The sequence below is a fragment of the Pleurodeles waltl genome, chromosome 1_2 (genome assembly GCF_031143425.1).
Source record: "Pleurodeles waltl isolate 20211129_DDA chromosome 1_2, aPleWal1.hap1.20221129, whole genome shotgun sequence".
NCBI classification, from domain to species: Eukaryota; Metazoa; Chordata; class Amphibia; order Caudata; family Salamandridae; genus Pleurodeles; species Pleurodeles waltl.
The window spans coordinates 1,014,657,048-1,014,671,746 of NC_090437.1; the positions used below are offsets into that span (position 1 = coordinate 1,014,657,048).

Below are 14,699 nucleotides of genomic sequence, written 5' to 3' on the forward strand. Positions count from 1 at the left end.
CACATCTCCCAGCAAGCCCTTTAAGAATAATCCACTTTTTTACGTGAGTCATTTATTTATTTAGTCAGATACAACACCTAGAGAAAGAAGAATTTATCAGAATGGCACAAAGAAGGAACTGTTTGACGGAAGGGTTCAGAATGGGTCAGTGAAGTGAAAAAAGGGAAGAAGGAGGCAACAGAATTTCTCAATTCCAATTGCGAGATTTCTTGGAATTCAAAATAGGAGAACGCGGAGTTCTATCCTATCTCTCCATTATCAATGGATGTGAAAGACCTCTTGAGCAACAGATATTTCAGTGTTGCCAATGTTCTCAGATAAAGAATGAAGTAGAGAACTTATGGTTATCAACATGGAGTTTATTTGGGTAATGAACTGGTTGGAGGTTTGTGAACTGTTTCACTAGATAGAATAGTTTTTGGTCAATGTTTCACTTGATTTCTCTCTAACCAAGTCATCAGGGCATAGATAACTTCCTTTAGGCTTTCCTGTCCTGATTGAGTTTTTTTTAATAAGAGAACCATTGTGAGGTGGCTTTGGATTTCTGACATTTTAGTTTTAGGGTAGCAAACATCTTAAGAGTAAATATTTTCTAAGCTCAATAGCTAAACCTCATTTCAAGAAAGGGGAAAGGCAGATAACTGAGTCTAAGAAAGAGACTGGTCCATCGTTAATATGCATTAATTGACAGAACCCTTTTACTGTCCTGTAGATCTGACCACTCCAGATTCCTCCACTCTGATAATTAATAAGTACCAAATCAGCAAGGCAGCAGGTCTCACTGAGAATACATGAGGTTAACCCTAAAAACTCAAGCAGCTGTTTCCCACTTAGCAGGGCCAAGTTATCACCCAAACTAACCCAGAGGTGCCATTGCACCCACTGGGTTAAGGTTGGACTGACAATTCTGCACTACTTATGTGCTCCCGGTACCATTCCAATCAGCAGCTTTATGTAGTCAAGGGCTGAAGAACAGCGACAAAAGTTGATGGTTGGCATCGCCAACCATAGCTCCAGCCAAGCTTAAATTTCTTAGAGTCCAACACAAAGAGGCACGGTTTGGCACATTTCCCCAGTCACAGTCATAGCAGCAATGAGATGCTACGAAACTGCTGCTAAGACGACACTGTGTATTTCTGACCCCATGGTTAAGACACATATATGATGCTTAGTACCCTGATGGTTCTTCAGCCCAGAAAGCAGGACCTCAGGATCTGCCAACCATCTAGATGTTTTGTATATAGGGGGCCATACTTCAACTCCTGTTCAAGGAGATGCAATCCGACAGGGTGAAATATTAGCTTGGTTATGTCTATGTAGAAAAAAGCTTGATACTTTGATTACATAGTCTACTTAAAGTTTCCAACGATGATGACATGGGTTCATTTGTGTTGCTTACAGAAGTTGCTGGTAATTAGAAATAAACACTGTCTTTGCTCGTCACTGGACTGATGCCTCACTGTAGAAGGGGATTACTTATTGTACAAGTCAATGTGTACCTGCAGTCACTCCAGTGTCCATCCCCTTTGTCAGGCCAGTTCACTGGAGCCTCTAGTCTTATGGCAGGTGTTGTCATTGTCCGTGAAACACAGGATCCAGGAACTATTGTGAGCTCACTAAAATGCCATGTAGTTACTCTAGGAGTGTTGACTTTGAGAGAAGTGAGACTGAATATTCCCAACTTACTCTTGGAGGGTAGTATGAGATACAACACTTAGTTCAAACACGATTCTTAGTATTTATCACAGTATATATAATGTGCAAGCAGTTTTATTCTTTTAGTAAAAATAGACTAATTACAATTTAAAGGAACATTCTCAATCACTTCTGGAAGTATTGTGCACATTGGTGTTACTTTGTTTTTAGAGAAACTGAGATACCTAACAATGTTGTGCCTCTCGGGATTTTGTCCTTTGAATGGAGATGCACCTATAGCCAGAGTAGTCTGATGCTACAGCCACGTGCAATGCTGGAATAATGTAGCAAAAGCAAAACACAGAGATCTTAGTCGGTATGGTAGTCACTTGAAGTTACCCGGTGCAGTCTACCGGGACTGCACTATCTGGACACCATCTGTACAGGGAGCAACATCTCTTGTGATTCGTTCAGTTAATTGACTAGGCACAGTGGCAGCAGCTGTGAAGAATGTGAACAAGACAGAAGTTCAGCAGCCAGGCTGGAGTTTGAGGGAAAGGAAGCTGCCACAGCAGGGTAAGCACAAGAGAAATGTCAGGGAAGGACTCATAGTCCCAGCCCCCTGATATACCTCCCTATAAAAATATTTGTCAGAGATTTTCATTTTTGGTTTGTGTTTTTGGATCATTAGAGAAGTATTTTAGCTTGGGTAGACATTGCTGATCCGGGCTGAATTTTTCTGGACAACATTTTTAAAAATGGTGGATGTGTTACAGTGAGGATGTAATATTTCAGGAACCATGAGACCCATGTACTTCATTTTGGTGTTGAAACAAAAGTTTTGGGGGTCAAGTATCTTACAGAGACAGAAAACTCTTCAGAGCAACCCTTCTGCCAATTTTCACAATGGCAGCTATAATACAGGAAGAACAGACACATAGGAATAAAAAATAAAAAAAATGGTTTATATACACAAAACAATGTTTATGATCTGAATGTAAAAAACAATTATGTTTATCTCTCCTGTTTTAGACACATTTTCATAGTTCACTATTTGTTTCAGCAATTGCTCATGGTACATTTGAAGAATGTTGAACATTTGAGAACAGCATATCGACAGGGACATTTTATTTTTGTAACATTTTTTGCAAGTACATGTACGTGTAAATTCTGTGGGTAGAGGCTTCAGAAATTTTGTAGGTTTTAGCACCCCATCAGTATCTTCCCAACAAAATTCACATGGATCTTTCTATACATATGCACAATCCACAACATTTACACATCTTTTGATCAAGTACAAAGCTCTGTTAGTGTGGCCACGCACATAACATGAAGTCGGTGGAATTTCACTTAGCGGGTTCTGATCTCTTGAACTCACTGTACCAAAGATCGTCAAACATGTGTCCGTCAGAACTCATTTTCCACACATGCACAAGGTATTTTTCTACATCTTCAAAATCACATTCTTCTTCTGTCTCAGCAAATTCTTTTAGAAACTTCACAGGATCTGCAGTTAAATCGCCACGCTTTGTTCCAATAATGTGCCTTATGTCATCACCTGTAAGAATATGTGCCTTGATAAGAATGCTGGGCATCTCTGGGTCAAGATTCTTGTATGGAATATGAAGCAGGATTAAGAGTCTTTTCTCTCCTGTTCCATAATGTATCCATAACTCAGACAATCCTTGGCTTATGAACATTGCAACACACTTAAGTAGCACAATAAAAATATTGTGTCATTTGAAAGTACAATGACTTGATTGGAACAATTTCGAACAGCCCACTCAATCTGAGGCACAGCATGAAGATCAGCTTCCTCCAATTTGCTCTTAAACTCTTGAACAATATTGCCCATACCTTTTGAATATATCTCTGCAGGCATCAAATCCTCATTGACAATCATTCCACTTGCAATAAATGGAAATTTAGTGTTCACTGAAGCATCAGCAATGTTTTGGTGAGTAAACATTTCAAATTCATCTTGTTCGATGCTGATGACCAGAATTTATCAAGCTGTATAGGTGTCAAATCGTTGATGCAGGCAAGGTCAATTGTTCCACTTGTAGAAATTTGTCTGATTCTATCAAATTATTTGACAGATAGTTCAAGATAATTGTCAAAGACAAGGTGCAGTTCTTGCAAAGTACACACTAACTTGGATATCCATAGAACAGTATGAATGGCCTCTCTGGAGTTTTGCATGGATGAAATCTTGGCCATTTACAAATGTGACATAGTCCACAACAACAGTTTTCAGTGACAACACCTTTTTGAATTCTCCAGGTGAAAGGTTTTTTTTTTTTAGCTCTTGTACGAGTTTGTGCTTCACTGGTTTGGTTTCAGCATCTCCGCAAAAAAATGCATTTGTTGGAAGAAGATCAAGCAGCAGAATGTCCTAGAGAAATACGCTCCTTCCTTTTGCTACATGCATCTATGTGCTTGCGAAAGTTGTTTTTTGTAACCTGCTTTGTAGTAGCTGTTTGGACAAGACTTACTGTAGCAATTAAAGTGTGTAAGTTTCGTTTTAGTGATTATGTCAAATAGCTTTTCCTCTTTCAATATAAATCTCTCCTGCTTCAGTTTTGCGTATAGGTTTTATCCATGTTCCAGGACATCTGGTAGACATGTCTTTATATCGTTATCCACATATTGTTTGGTCACGAAGTTGTGTAGTTGCACAGGCTCAGTCATTTCAAGGGGTTTCCTTGCTGCTGCATGAAATGAAGAAGGCTGTCAACATGTTTAAGCATTACCCTCTCTTTCCCACACGTTTGTGGTGAGGAACAGTTTCACAATTGTCCATTAAATGTGAATTTGTCATCTCTCTGAAAAACATTGCAAATAGAAAGGACTTCATGGTAAATTAGCTGTCACTGGAACAACTTATTCACTTGTACATTCTTCACTCTTTCCAAATACCAGGAGACATATCTCAGGTAGTTTATGCAATCAAATTTGTGAAACACAGTAATCAGTGACTCCACAGTCTTCATGGTCAGCTCCCAATCACTGTCCCAATCAGCATGTACCAAGTTTTTCACTAGAGCTATCATGTGTAAAACATTTCCCTAGTACTTGCGAAGTTCTGATTTTTCTTAACATTCTTTGACAAACTCTACAAACTTGGTTTTCTGATTTTAAACTGAGTGCATTGAACATTGCCTGGCTTTGCATTATGTCTTTTGAATGGAGTGCATGCTGTGCCTTGTTCACTTCTGATATTAGAGATGCAAAACCTAATTGGTCCTTCTTGTCCCAGAAAGCATTTCAATGCAATGTTTCTAAAGCCTCATATATGATGAGCATACTTGTAACAATCAAACATAATGAGTGCCGCTCAATACTGACTGGACAGTTTTGCCTCCAAAGATTTCAGCCTCAATAAGTACATTGTCTATGCCACATCCATTGAGATAACTTCCTGCACATTGTAACACAACTTTTGTTGTGTGGAAAACACCCATCATTGGATAAAGATCATCAAATTCTACTGGATTGCTCATAAAAATGTCAGCTTCTATACAGAAAACACCTTCATCGCAGAAAATTGGCAGGTAAGGCTGATCTTCAACCTGAGCATGCACATTTTGGATTTTTTTTGGTGCTGTGTACATTGTTGCGTAGTTTGTGACTGGAGATGGTATTACTGGTAAAAACCCAACCTTCTTAGGTGGGACAGTGTTCTGGGAGATCAGAGCATGAATTCCAGCCCACTGAGGAACTGGCTTTTTTCTTCATCCTTCAGTCAGCACCAAATAAGCAATATGATAAATTCAGCTAAATCAGTTTTGCGGACCACAGCATAAGTTAGCAGATCCATACCCTCAGCTACTTTGAAACTTTCTGGTAGACTGGGATGTGTTGATGGCTTATACTGATATAGCACACATTAGCAAGGCAGTTGGGTTATAGGTTCGCAGCTTTGTTTGTTTATGCCTACAGCTGACACAGCTTGTTTTCCAGGAGATATTTTATTGGTACAGTCTTGAAAAAGCACCATGGTAGTAATCAAGAGCAGCAATTGTAAATCCTTTCCTGGTAAAGTGACTTGGAAGTGGCGTACTGTCGGATTCACAAGATTTTACAGAATGAGCTGCTAAACAAGTTCCTGCTCCATACTGTCATTATAACTTGTTGATACCCCAGTCCTATTCATTGAAGTGTTTATCTCTCTACTTTTGCACTCGTCATAGATTGCGTGGGCAGTCATCATGTGTAGTGGAGTTTTCTTTTTGCCATGATGTCATTCATAATACATGATTTGGAAAAGTCAGTACATTTGCACAGCATAAGCCTGTCAGTTCACTGGATGGTCTTCCACTTCTTCACTTATACCTTCACAGCCATCAATGTTGTCGGCTTCTGTTCCGAACTCAAGAACTTTCGTTTGTAACAGTTTTTCTTTCTGAATATGAAACAATCTAAAAAATGATAAGACAACATCAGGCATTGATGTCGACTCCCATGATTTGAGAAGTTCTGGGGCATCACAAAATTTGTCATTAAGTCCAAAATCTAAATCTTTCAGGATGTTTCTTAAAATGGTTCCTGCTGATAGTACTGCGTCATGTGATCTTATTTTTTCAGGGATCAAATCAGCTGAGAACACCAATCACATTCTGCCATTGTACACGCTCACCAGAAAAATCTTAATTTCAATTTTATGGGTCAAACAGTCTCATCAGTGTTGACCATTATTTCTATGATCTCAAGGAGTGTGAACCCGTAGCCAGCACTTAAGTGTAGCTTTAAAACGTCACTTGCTTTTTCAAAGAGTGAAAACTTAACTGAAGGCTTGTGGTTACGGTGCTGCTGAGAGCTCACTGTACATAGAAAAAAAATTAATGTATGCACGCATACAGTTCAGGTGGACATACAAATCCACTGAAAATACCCTGACCTTGCTGTTTAGATCAGCTACTCGGCTGAAAGCTTCATCTTGGAAGAAACTAATTGCAGATAAAAACATGTTTGCCCTTTGAGACTCACATACTCCGTACTTTGTTCTTTTGTCAATACCTGTGGCGTTTGTCTGGCTAAACCACAGATAACACATTGAAGATCATCTGCTTTCTCATCAGTTGCTGGGGGTGGACAAAGGGCAGTCATCGATCTAGTAAGTGGATGGGCATTGTGTTTGGTTGTCGCCACCTTCTCAGAAGACACTGATTCTTGCTGTGAGTCACTGGTTATTTTTCGACAATTTTTTTCCAGGTTTCTTTCCAGTGTATAGCATTCGTTGTTACAATGGTAAAATATCTGATCCTCTTCTACCATCAGTTTCAATCTTATGTAAACTTTGTCTCGCTGTTTTTCTGCAGCATCTTCAACTCCCTACTGTCCAGCCGCAGTTGATGTTAGCTTTTCTTTCAGATTAGTTTGGCATATGACATTTTTTTGGCTGAAGGAGTGCTAAGATTTTGTAGTTAGCAACACTCTGTCAGGAGTTAAAAATCCTCTGCTACCACCTGCCTTGCACATGTTTACCAATTTTAATCAATCGAAAACTTGTAACAATAACAATATTAAAATAAATTACCAACATAATGGCTAAAGCACATCATTAAAGAGCCGCCATTTGGAAAAATGTTGGAAGGATTGCTCTGAGTAGTTATTTTCTGTGTCTATAAGACTACTTGACCCCTAAAACCTATGTTTTGACAACAAAATAAGGTATTATAGGTATCATGCTTCCTGAAATATTGCATCTTCATTGCAAAACACCCGCCTTTTTAAAAAAAAATGTAATCTAAAAAAAATATCAGTCCAGATTAGCAGTCTACCCAAGTTAAATTACTTCTCTAATGATACAAGAACACAAATAAAAAATTAAAGTCTCTGGACAATATTTTTTTTTATGAGGGTATAACAAGGGGCCTGAACTATCAAGACTGCTTAACCACAGAGATGGAAATTGATTATGGAGGCTCATGGGTGTTCTCCAAGCTGACAGAGAAGGCAGAACACAGGACCTCTAGCAGTCCCTCCTCGAACTTTGGGGAACAAAGAAGTATGGCAGCAGATGGCTCTCTCGAACAGGGTGAAGTGAACCACAAAGGCTCCCAAAGCCTATGCAAGTCGGGGTGGCTTTCAGCAGGAGGCCTCCTACGCTATTCAGTTTCAAATTACTCATGGCAATACACTGGATACTGAATTCAATTTATGGTCTGTGTAAAGACACGTTTTAAGCTAGGACCTCTACTGCATTCTCTTCTTTGCACTGAGGCGGGATAGTTTTCGCTGAAGTCCTATGATAAATTCCATTGATCTCCAATGGAGACAGACGATATTCCTATCTCTGGGTCCAGCCTTCATGTTCAGAGTTTCTTCCTAGTAAAGGGCGCTCATGAGAAGTCAGAAGGGTCATCATTGTTTCAAGTACAGTGGTAGATGACCTTCAACCACCTGTCTGATCAGATTGAAAGTTGGACACAAAATTTAGGAAGGAGTAAAAAAGAAATTTAATTTCTTTCAGGTGTGTCAGAGCTCCATGGCAATTGGGCTACAATGGAACTCTTACTCTGAGATTATGGCTTGGGCTCTAAACTACTTCTGGCCAATCAGATGCTTTTGCTGGTCTGCTGCTTCTCCAGCACAGCAAGACACAAGATATGTGACATGGGCAGGCAATTAAGTGTTGCTACTCTCAGTCTGCGGACAGGTTAACCTTCGGAAAATGGCTTAGTACAGATCAGGGAAGCACAAAAATTCCTTCCTGCTTTAGTCAGTAGATGTGATTCTAATTCTAGATACATAGCACTTGGTTTTAAAATGGATTCTGGAGGAAGGGGTGAAGGGAGAGAAGCATGTCGTGACAGACAGGGAAGGGATAAATCAACACTGGCTACAACTAAATCATATGGAACACAGTATAACTGTAGGTCGTACACACATGGGTTCCCCTCTTACCGTGCAAACAAGCACACTTATGGAACCGCAAACATGGCGGGGGAGTCAGTCATGATGCTACACAGATTTACACAGGGGAAGCCGATAGGAAAACTTCCCACTGGGCCACAGATTAAAAAGGCCTTACTAAGCTTCTGTTAGTAGCGTTGTGGCCCAGCCACGCGAAAGGCACTTAGATGTGTTAAAAGGAGTAACACTTTGCGTGTACCTCATCACCTTTGTTGATGAGCAACATTCAAAATCGTGTAGAGCACTCAACAAGGGCCTCAAGGCATCAGTATCTAGCATAAGAAAACAAACGTGGTCAGTTACAATAAGTAAACGTACAGCAGGTTTTTACACCGGAGACATTCAAGCCTACGCCCTTCAATTAGTGCTATTTGGCAATGGTTTGCATATAGCTGTGATAAATGTGTATAGCAGTTAAAAAGTTCTATTTTTTTTAAAAATAACATTTTAACAGCTGAAATATGTAAGGCTGCTGCTACACAATTTGCAAAATAGTCGGACTGGGGATTTTAAGGGTTTTAAAAGTGTTAACTTTTTATATAGAAAAGAAAAAGATGGGTAGGTTTGTTTAAAATGTTCTGTAAAGCTTTTTCAACACACTGAAAATGTTTGTTCTTACTTTGCAAATTTACGAAGAAGCATAAAACTTGTGTACGAGTTGGGAAAAATGTCCAACTTGTAAATAGTAAAATTGGTTAAAATTACCCAAAATTGTTTGCACATCGCATAATCAGCTTAAACATGTTTATAACTCCTGTATAAACTTTTTTTACGGTAATGATCGCAACATCTGAAGTGCACAAATATTTTCTTGGTACCACAAACACAGCTTATCGAAACCATCTCAGACCACAAGTATTTCAGCGAGGACTACATGCACCATATAACAGCAGATGCACCATGCAGAAAGACTGCAGGTATAATACTAAGGCGCTATATTGAGTGTAGGGCCTGAGCTAACCTTTTAAGTACATTAAAGGCTTCACCATATCAGCCAGCTCCAGTGGATTACCTGCCACCTTCATGTACTTTGAACTCCTGCGGCTGGTTACAAAGCACAAGTGAGAGTGACAAACGGTGTGATAAAGAGAACACTTTGCAAGGGATGAATGTCCTACTTCAGAAGGTAATCTACAGTGCTGCACATCTAGTGCATTTCAATTCCTTTTCTATAAAAATGACCTTCTATTTCAGGAGTTGCATGCAGCTTACAGGTCTGCAAATCCTGCAAGCAATGACTGCTTCCTGTCACTACTTATGTGTGAAAGTAAAGGCCATTAACCTCCAGAGGACTGGAAACACCTACAACCCTCAGGTGTAAATTCCTGGCATTGAGACCTCTTGGTTTCCCCCAAACGAGGCCAGTGTACAAGAAGTCTCATTTAGCAAACAGTGGGAAAGACACAAATACCATACTGCTTCTTATTTAGCATTAATTCAGATTTTAAACTGAAGCATATGCTGAGCTTACTTTACTAAAGCACCGTAACTTCAGAAGCGGAGAGGAGTTGATTACATCTGTCCCGCGCAGAGCAGGCCCCGCACGTGGAGAGCAGCGCATCCAGGCCGGGCCAGGCCAGTGACTGGTTCTCCCCAACTCCTGGGTGGGGATCGCTTCTCCACAGGGCAGCGGATGCAGCTTTTGTGCGTTCCGGGAGCTGGCAGGAGGCACTGTGTGACGAGGCCGCTCCGTTAGCAGCTTCCAAACCTGAAGGCGCGGCAAGCGGCACCTCTTCTTTCCAGAAGCCAGCCCATAGTTTCTATCTGGCGCCTGCCAGTACCAGCTCGTAGGGACGCCAGCCAGAGATAATTACTACTCACCAAAGGGTACAGAGATACTGCAAAGAATCACTCAAACGATTCTGTAATATTGCAGTTTTCAGATATCAGTTATTACTGCTTAATCCCTGTATGCTGAAAAATAGGTTCGGATTGTTTCTCCACAAATGGTCTCTGGATGTTCCTTAAGCTCCGGCTATACTGTCACTTGCCAAATCCTGGCACTGTGTATAAATAGAAGTATAACGCACGGTGGCCCAGGCTTGCTGATGCACACCACTTACTATGCAGACAACTTCTGAAAACTCATGTCCGCCACTAAAAACCAAAGCAGGCACTCCATCATTGGGGTCTATTCATTAATTGTATTCGGTAGTACGTGAAGTAATATAGCACTACTGTTCAAGTACTACAAAATGCTACTGAGTCACTTACGGGCAAAGGCCTCTGCCTCTATCTGTTCTAGGTGGGATCTTCGCCATCCACACACAGAAGCCGATGATTTAGATGTAAATGTGAGAGGGAAAAGGGGGGAGGGGCTGGTAAATTAGGAATACCTATTACTAAACGAAGGGGCCTATGGAGGACTAAGGAGGGGCTCCAGAAGGAACATGTGAATACCGACACCCACCCACTAAAGAACGTACCATCACTATACACAAAATACAGTTCTGAAGGTACTACAGCCCAAAAGGTCACAGAGCAATAGTAAACGTACTCCAGTCCCGCCCACACATAGCCACTCTCACAGGTACTGCAGCGTTGTCCCATAGAAAGTAACGGAGGCAGGGACTTAATATAACACCCTAAAAGAATATTAAATACATGTTACCATTTAAGTTACACATATAATTGTTTTCAGAGGTAAAACACTCCATTACATTCAAAATTGAATATTGTATAATTGTAAAAAATAAGCAATTTTGAAAAAGTTAAATCATATTTTTATAATAATATTTGCAAATATTTTAAATGAAAACAAAATACCTTCATCAATATCTTCAGTTCGTTTTTATTAACTAAATATTACTTAAATATTAAAATCCTATTGATGGAGGGTTTATTATTTTTGATTGCAGAATTATATTTATAAATGAATGTAGTTTATTAAATAAACTACAATGTGAAGAGTTTATGTGTTAACATTTTATTTTGCTACCTTTAGGTTATTTTAATTTGTATCTTACACTAAAACAGATTTAATTGGTCATAATTAATAAACCCTATTATTTTTCCTTACATTACCGTAGGGAGATCTCCGCCCCCAGTGCAGGAGATCTCCAGCCACCTGTGGAAAGTTGGTAGTAGGCACCTTACTCTCGTAAAGTACGTCTTAGAAGTCTCCACCGCTGACACATGAAAGTCTGCAATTGGGTATTAATCTACACTTTGACATGGTGAGTAGTGAAAAAGTATAAATTTACGCTTGTGTGCAGGAGTAGTTTTGCACACAAGTAAATCTACCGTGTAAATGTATCTTTGTGAATAGGGCCAACTGCGTTTTGGTGATCTGCTCACTGCAAAAAGGCCATAACTCAGTGTGAAGAACCGTGCTCTAAAAGTATCACGACATATCACAAGTGGTAAGCTGCGACGCCACCCGTGTGACAAAACAGGGGAAAGGACACATGTTGGTCTACATCCTTTTTCATGCTCTTCCACTCAGGGTCTACTGAAGACACAAGAAAAACTCCTAATGTTAGTAAAACGGATGTGTTTCCAGACACTACAATAGCAGAACTTTTCAATAATACAAATGTTCACTTTTTTTTCGTTTTAAATAAACAGAGCTGATGTTCGACACTTGTTGTTTAACGCCTAGCATTCCAAAGGCGATAAGGCCGTTTGAACAGAAAGGGCTATGCATCACTAGAAGCAAAATAGAGATATTGTTCGCTACTATAGAAAACCATGCAGATTTCTACTGGTAGTGAGTGGAGGTGCTATCCAAAGATCAAACTCCACAAGCTTTTGTACAGCTACAGTTTTATCGTGCGCCTTAATCAACGCTGCTGGGAGCGTGCGATGTTTAGATAATTCTGAAGGATGTATCTCTTACCGGAGGCCTTCACTAGTATCTTTTAAAGTTTGCTTTGATTGCTGTAGCACTGAGATAGTTTGTATGGGGCGCTCGGGAAAGCGCCCTGCTGTTCGTGCATTATGGGTGACGTAGATTTTACATAGTTTACTTAATATTCAGATGTAAAGCGCCCAAATAAAATGCCCTGACTCTGAGGCTGCGTGAAGTACCCGCATGGCACCAGAACCGGGCCGTGCACCGCGGCACTGAAACAGCAGGGGCATCCACAAAGGATCTGCTCGGGTACCTACCATCGCTGCTCCCTCGGAGGACTACATCCGGGGACGGGGTCTGCTGTGAGCGCGAGCCGAAGGAGTCCAGGCTGTCGAAGGAGTCGTCCCGGCCATGCCGCGGCGGGGAGAGGGAGTCGCTGCGCTCCGAGTCCCAGCAGTCGATGTAGCCGCTGTCACGAATGCTGCGCTTCGGGCTGTCAATATCATCGGTTTCCTGCGACAGCAAAAGAGAAACAGAAAAAAAACACATTCTCAGGCAAGTTCGTCGACTCAGGGAAAAGCCAACAAGGCCGTTCAAACCGCAGCTCGCTCAACATCAGCAGCATCTCAAAGGCAAGCTCGCAAAGCACCTTGAGGGAGGGGATACAACGCTTCCAGGCGCACAGGATAGTGCCACACCGATGAACACCAACCAATCACCCTTTCCTGGTTCGCACAATCAGTGGGAGATGAAGCCTCACAGAGGAAATTAGAACCAGGACCTGCGCTAGCGCCCCGTGCTCCATCATTACAAAGTAGCTGCGTCCACTTGTGCTCAAAGCTTGGGGGTTACCCCCGCCCGTGAAAGTCTCCCAACTCTCAGGCTAGGTGCCCAGGGCAGCGCGCAGTAAAACTCACGCTGGTGACATAATGACACCCACCCCCCTTTCATAGCGGGAATTTATCTTCCACCGAGAGGGAGGCTTTCGGTGGAAGAGAAATTCCCGCTATGAAAGGGGGGTGGGTGTCTGTCCGCGGCAATCCGCACTGAAAAATATGCTAACTGTGTCTGCTGATGCCGCCGAAGAATGCGGCGCAGCGCTTTCCTGGCCGCCAGCCGCTGGCCCCGGGGATACAGGGCCCGTGGAGCGGACCCACAGGTCCGGGGCCGGCGGAACAATGGCCGCCTTTGACGGCCCAGCGACCGCGCATTCTTTCCAGCAGCAGCAGCGCTCGGTGAAACCCGCCGGGGGCCCGGGGAAAGGTCACCCCAGCCGCCCGCGCCCGGGAACAAATCCCTTGTTCCGACCACTCTTCGCAGTCGGGACAATGGCCCGGGCCGAGGAAGCCAAAATAACTCGGCCTGTGGAAAGCCAAAACTGGGCTCCGTGCCCCGGGGGCTCTGGTGTGAAGGGGGGCAGCGGAGTACGTTCAACCCTGACGGGCGGGAGCAAACAGATCCCCCAGTGTTTAATTCAATTGTTTTCCACGGAGGTAAAGCAACAGCACTTTTACGTTTTTGTTTTGAATATGAATTGAAAGCATAAAGTACTATTAACCATCACAAAGTCAAGTCAAAGTAGACCCGGGCACAGTAAACTTGCACCGAGGAGCATGTGTAGGGACAAACAGTGCTTAATTTGCGCCGGTGTTGGGAGGGCGAGAAAGAGTGAGTGCGCGCGCGCTTGTGCGTGTGTGCTGGATGAAAAACAGTTACAAGGGAACGGGGAATGCAGGACGGCGGAATAAAGAAGAGTGAGGACGAACCCAGACTAGGAAGACTTGGTATCCAGCAACCCTATCAGTGAAACCCCAAGATAAACTTTTGGTTCGTACACATTTATTTTTACAAAGCAAGCTCTAAGCACACATGCACGTACTGCACAGATGGAATGTAAACTCAATGCAAAGAATACAAGCGGTGTTACCCGAATTTACCCCCATATTCTCTCTATATGCAAACAGTGCTAATGGAATGTTCCACATATTCTCAAACGTCGGGTGTCCTTGTTTTTACCTACGAACTCCTTAATTAATCTCCAGTTTATAATTTGGAAGCACTGAACGAATTTAGGACCCAGAATTTCTTAAATCATTTTCGAACATTTTACCCACCGCATAGTTGTGCACAAGTCTCCAAAGTTTGCACTGGCATCGTGCAAACATTCCTAGGGCAATTCCAAAAACACCTACGTCACGTGGTCATGACGTACAAACACTTCCTCAAGGCCTATTTGGAATAAATATATAAATGAATATATACACGCACACCCCACACATACGCAAACAGCCACACTCCAAGAGTCGATCAACAGCTTAATTCTTGACTTTAGTCCACGATTAAAGGCGAGATA

At 41.8% G+C, this 14,699-nt stretch overlaps 1 protein-coding gene across 4 annotated transcripts in view; it reads right to left on the minus strand.

Annotated features, from left to right (window-relative positions):
• Window positions 1-14,699, minus strand: part of LIMCH1 (LIM and calponin homology domains 1) — a 662,913-nt gene that overhangs the window by 188,177 nt on the left and 460,037 nt on the right. For all 4 annotated transcript variants that reach the window (XM_069201855.1, XM_069201848.1, XM_069201843.1 and 1 more), the window contains exon 7: window positions 12,664-12,859. In XM_069201855.1, coding sequence (XP_069057956.1) covers window positions 12,664-12,859 — 196 coding nt within the window. The remainder of the gene's footprint in view (window positions 1-12,663; window positions 12,860-14,699) is intronic.